A 4,264-nucleotide genomic window follows, 5' to 3' on the forward strand; every position below is an offset into this window, starting at 1 on the left:
TAGAGGAACAACAACAACATCAACGAATTAAATAGGTCATACTCCAGGATTCATTGATAACTACAACTCTCTTTGCCTGGTAATTATGACAAGTCGACTGAATTCGTTTTCACTTGAAGGGGTCCTTCAACCTCCCGAGCACGCCAAAAGGAACCAACCTATGACACCCTTTCTCCACCGCTCTCCCAAGGGTAAAACAACTAGATAGTATTCAACATTTTGGGTCTGTCCGTTTCCTCTGCAAGTGTCCAAATGATGCGCTCAAGAGGCAGCCTTGGACATATCTTTGCTGGATCTGTTGTATTTCATGTGGCTCTGGACCAGATGCCCAGCGGCCTGGGCAGAGATCAAGGACAGCTCCGCAGCAAGGACCGCACCAGCAACCACAGAGGCCAGGAGCCTCGCGTTCGATCCCGGGGATTCCCTGTTTGCGCCTTTGACGCCAAGTAGGTCCAAGCAAGCAGACTGTGAGGCCAGCTGAGTGCCACCCCCAACTGTGCCAACCTGTGTTTCGGTTACAACAACACCTCATCAGTTATATACAATGGATGATCATAAGATAATGACACTAGCAAACAATTTCGTTCAAAGAAAAATACTAGCAAACAATCTTCTACAAGTGTCTAGCATAGGCAGATGCATTCTCGACAACAGCAAACAGAATATTACAAGATTAAACCACTAATAAAACAGATAGGGACTGATACTGCCAGTGCTTGCTGATTACAAAATCAAGAGCAAGGGAATAACAACGGGAAGAGAAAATCTTTTTATGCACATCAGCTTCTAGTAGCTATAAAAACTAAAGGCCCATGATGGCATAGACAATCTATTCTACAGCAAATATAAGCATAGCTAAGCATCTCACAAATTGTTTCTCTTGGTGTAGTACTTCCAACCACTTCTTATTGCTTAACGGAAAAAAAAATTAGGTCCTATGTATATTGGTCTTATAATGAAATTCCTAGGTTCCACACAAATCAAAACGAAGGGATGAGATCACTAGAAGCGATAATGTTAGTACGAGAGTACCTGTTCCTTGACGAGGTCAACAAATACTAAAATAATGGCATTTGCTGGGTATCAATATTCCATTATAATTACTAACTCCAACAAGAGTATGGCATCTAACTGTTTCAAGTAATCAATAGTTCTCAGGAAAAATACATGCATGCCAAACGATCAGGGACCATAAACTAGGTAGCGAGTAAAATCGTTAACACAAGACAGAAAAAGTACTGTGTAAAGAACATTCATCAATCAACACATACTAAATATGAAGAGCACGATTCCATCTCAAGAGGATAATGTTGCTTCATACCTCAATAGATGGCATAGTAACAGAGATGTGAAGGTCTTTGCCCTCATTTACAGCTTCCAACATTGTGATGCACTGGGAGCTCTCCACATTCTGTGCAGGGTCCTGACCAGTGGCAATGAAGATGGCTGTCACAATGTTGCTTGCATGGGCATTAAAACCCCCAAGAGCTCCAGCAACAGCTGAGCCAGCAAGGTTCTTGATCACATTCAGTTCTACGAGTGCCTGAACGTTAGTCTTGAGAACCTTTTTCACAACTTCCTCTTTGATTATTGCCTCACAAACCACAGATTTTCCACGCCCCTCAATCCAGTTTACAGCAGCTGACTTCTTGTCAGAACAGAAGTTACCTGTTTATTTTTCTGGTATTAGTTAAGAAAACATACGTCATCGAAGATACGTGGGAAGAGAAAGAAGTTTGCTGATATATCATGTTACTTGATATATGCAAATGCAGCTTACTTTTAAAAGTAAGGGGGGGGGGGGGTCTAATGCTGCTAATCCACGCCTTCCAAACATGCTAAGTTTGCTAACGCAGTTCAGCTATTAATGCAACACATAAAAAAATTCCAACAAGAAACTTAGCTTCTATTTTTCCAATCTCTAACATAGCATTAATCAATTGATATTTTACACTTTGCTAGGTCACTTCATGCTTGTACTGTTGAAAACCAGCGCACTGATATTGCTTACGCTATGTCAAAATATGAGCAAATATATTAACTGGAAACATTACGACGGAATGGCTGTCTTAAAATATTATTTTGTGTGAATTCTCCTCAAAAGTAACATAACTTGAACTGTTCATGCTAGCCAGGTGGAGGAATTGGACAAAAAGTTAGACCCAACTACTACAAATGAGAGCAACTAAAGTCAACATCAGGTCATGTCGAGTGATTGACATCAAAGAGATTTCTCAATAATATAAATCGAATTTGATGTTTGTCCTGCACTTTTCTAATGCATAAAGAGAAGCACTGATAAACTTGTATCACGCCTAGATGGTTCCAGATAAACTGTATAATTGGAATTTTTCCACCTGGATCCTGATTTTGAAAGTGCTTAAGGTGGTGTATATTTCTCAAACAGAAACAATGATGAGCATGTGTAAGTGCAACAAAACAATCAGTTATGTCCATTAAAGGTTCTCATAAACCCAACGTTTATCTTACGTACAACGTTATCCAAGGTTGAAAATTGACAGGGGAACAACAAAAGCATAAAAAAAACGCGGCAGACTAAACTTCACAATAGAGTACAAGAACTTATGACATGAGAAAAACCTGATATGCTGATGACATCCATATCAGGGAAGTCATCCTGGAGGTAATCCAGCACGTTTTGAACGCCCTTGGAAACCATGTTCATCCCCATGGCATCCCCCGTGCTGCAGGTGAATCTCATGTACAAGTTCCTCCCTGCCATCGCGCATTTCACTCCCTGCAGCCTCCCAAATCTGCTCGACCTGCAGAAATATTTCCCAAAACAGCTCGGTCATCACATCGTCCTACCATAAAACAATCAGGTCAGAAACTGAGCAACAGTACAATCAATTATGGGTTGAAATTTGACTGAAAGCTGATGCTTTGATGGGGACTGATGACAGAGAGACGAATCCTCAAACACGAGAGAGCCACGCTAGCCTAATGGCAGTTGTTGAGCGCGTGGAGCATGGGCTGAAAGGGACAAATAGACGTTGATTTGGAATTTAGTGTTCTTACCTGTTAAACACCACGGCTAGGGTGTCGAAGTTGGCGGGGTCCTCCAAGAAGCCCTTGAGCTCAGCGGCGCGGCGGGCAGACGGGAATCGGACGACCGGGGCTCGCGTCATCCCGTCCCGGAGCACGACGCTGAAGGCGCCGCCGGACTCGGCAATGGCCTTGCATCCGCGGTTCGTGCTGGCGACGAGGCAGCCCTCGGTGGTCGCCATTGGCACGTAGAACCGGCGCCCGTCGAGCAGGAGCGGCCCCGCGACGCCCACCGGCAGCTGCACGTACCCCACCGGCAGCTCGCAGCACTGCCCGAGGATAGACGCGTAGTCGAACCCGTCGAGCGGGAGCCCGTTTATCTCCCTCCCCGTGATCCGCCGCAGCGCCTCCCGCCGGATCCCGGCGGCCCGGCGGCAGTCGCCCAGCCTGGTCTCCAGCACGTACGACGGGATCTTCCCGGCCACCACCGCGGCCACGATCTCCTCGTCCTCCTCCGGCATTTTTTCCGGCGCGGCGGCGGGGTTCCCCAGCAGCGCGCACGGTGCCGGTGCGGGCGGCGCCTGTGTGCTGCGGGCCCGGGAGTCGATGAGGAAGTCCTCCTCGTCGTCGCTGTTGGAGACGACGGACTGCACGAAGGCGATGCCGAAGAAGCTGAGGAGGTAGATGAGGGACGCGACGAGGCCGCAGATGGCGAGGATCTCGGCGAGCCCGACCACGTGGAGCGGCGTGGAGGAGCGGATCTTCTCCCGCCACCGCCGCATCAGGTACACCAGAGACGCCGCGAACAGCGCGGAGAAGATGAGGTTCGTGTGCCGGATCGGCAGCGGCAGCGCGTCCCCGGCCTGCACCCGCACCCGCACCCGCTCCCCCTCACCACCGGCCGTCCGGCGCCGCGGCGCCCCCCCGGCCACCTGCGGCGGCGGAACCCGGCGGTGGACCTCCACAGCCATAGGGCGGCGCGGCGAGGCGGTGCTGGGCTCGTCGGAGCTCACTCCCTGCGGGGAGGTTTGTTTGGTTGTTTGGGGATTTGGGAGGAGGGATCGATCGGCCCGGCCCTTTTAAAGCCACCCGAGCCGTGCTGCCGCTGCTTCCCCCGCGGACTCCCTGACAGTCTGAGCCCACCACGCGTCGCTGTGGGGCCCGCGGTCTCGCCTGGCCTCGGGTGGTTTTGTTTTGTTGTGCTCGCGTCCAGCGCTCTACAGTTGTGGTGGTTTGGTCTGGTTTTCTGCCGTTTGGG

The 4,264-nt window shown here is 49.4% G+C and overlaps 1 protein-coding gene across 1 annotated transcript; it reads right to left on the reverse strand.

Annotated features, from left to right (window-relative positions):
* LOC133901833 (3-hydroxy-3-methylglutaryl-coenzyme A reductase 3-like) lies at positions 1-4,044 on the reverse strand. The gene is made up of 4 exons (XM_062343347.1): positions 3,040-4,044; positions 2,602-2,783; positions 1,322-1,668; positions 1-504 (listed from the first exon to the last, which is right to left on the reverse strand). The coding sequence occupies exons 1-4, from the start codon at positions 3,975-3,977 to the stop codon at positions 262-264; spliced, it is 1,710 nt and encodes a 569-aa protein (XP_062199331.1). The 5' UTR covers positions 3,978-4,044; the 3' UTR covers positions 1-261.
* Positions 4,045-4,264: the final 220 nt, after the last annotated feature.

The sequence above is a fragment of the Phragmites australis genome, chromosome 20 (genome assembly GCF_958298935.1).
Source record: "Phragmites australis chromosome 20, lpPhrAust1.1, whole genome shotgun sequence".
Taxonomy (NCBI): Eukaryota; Viridiplantae; Streptophyta; class Magnoliopsida; order Poales; family Poaceae; genus Phragmites; species Phragmites australis.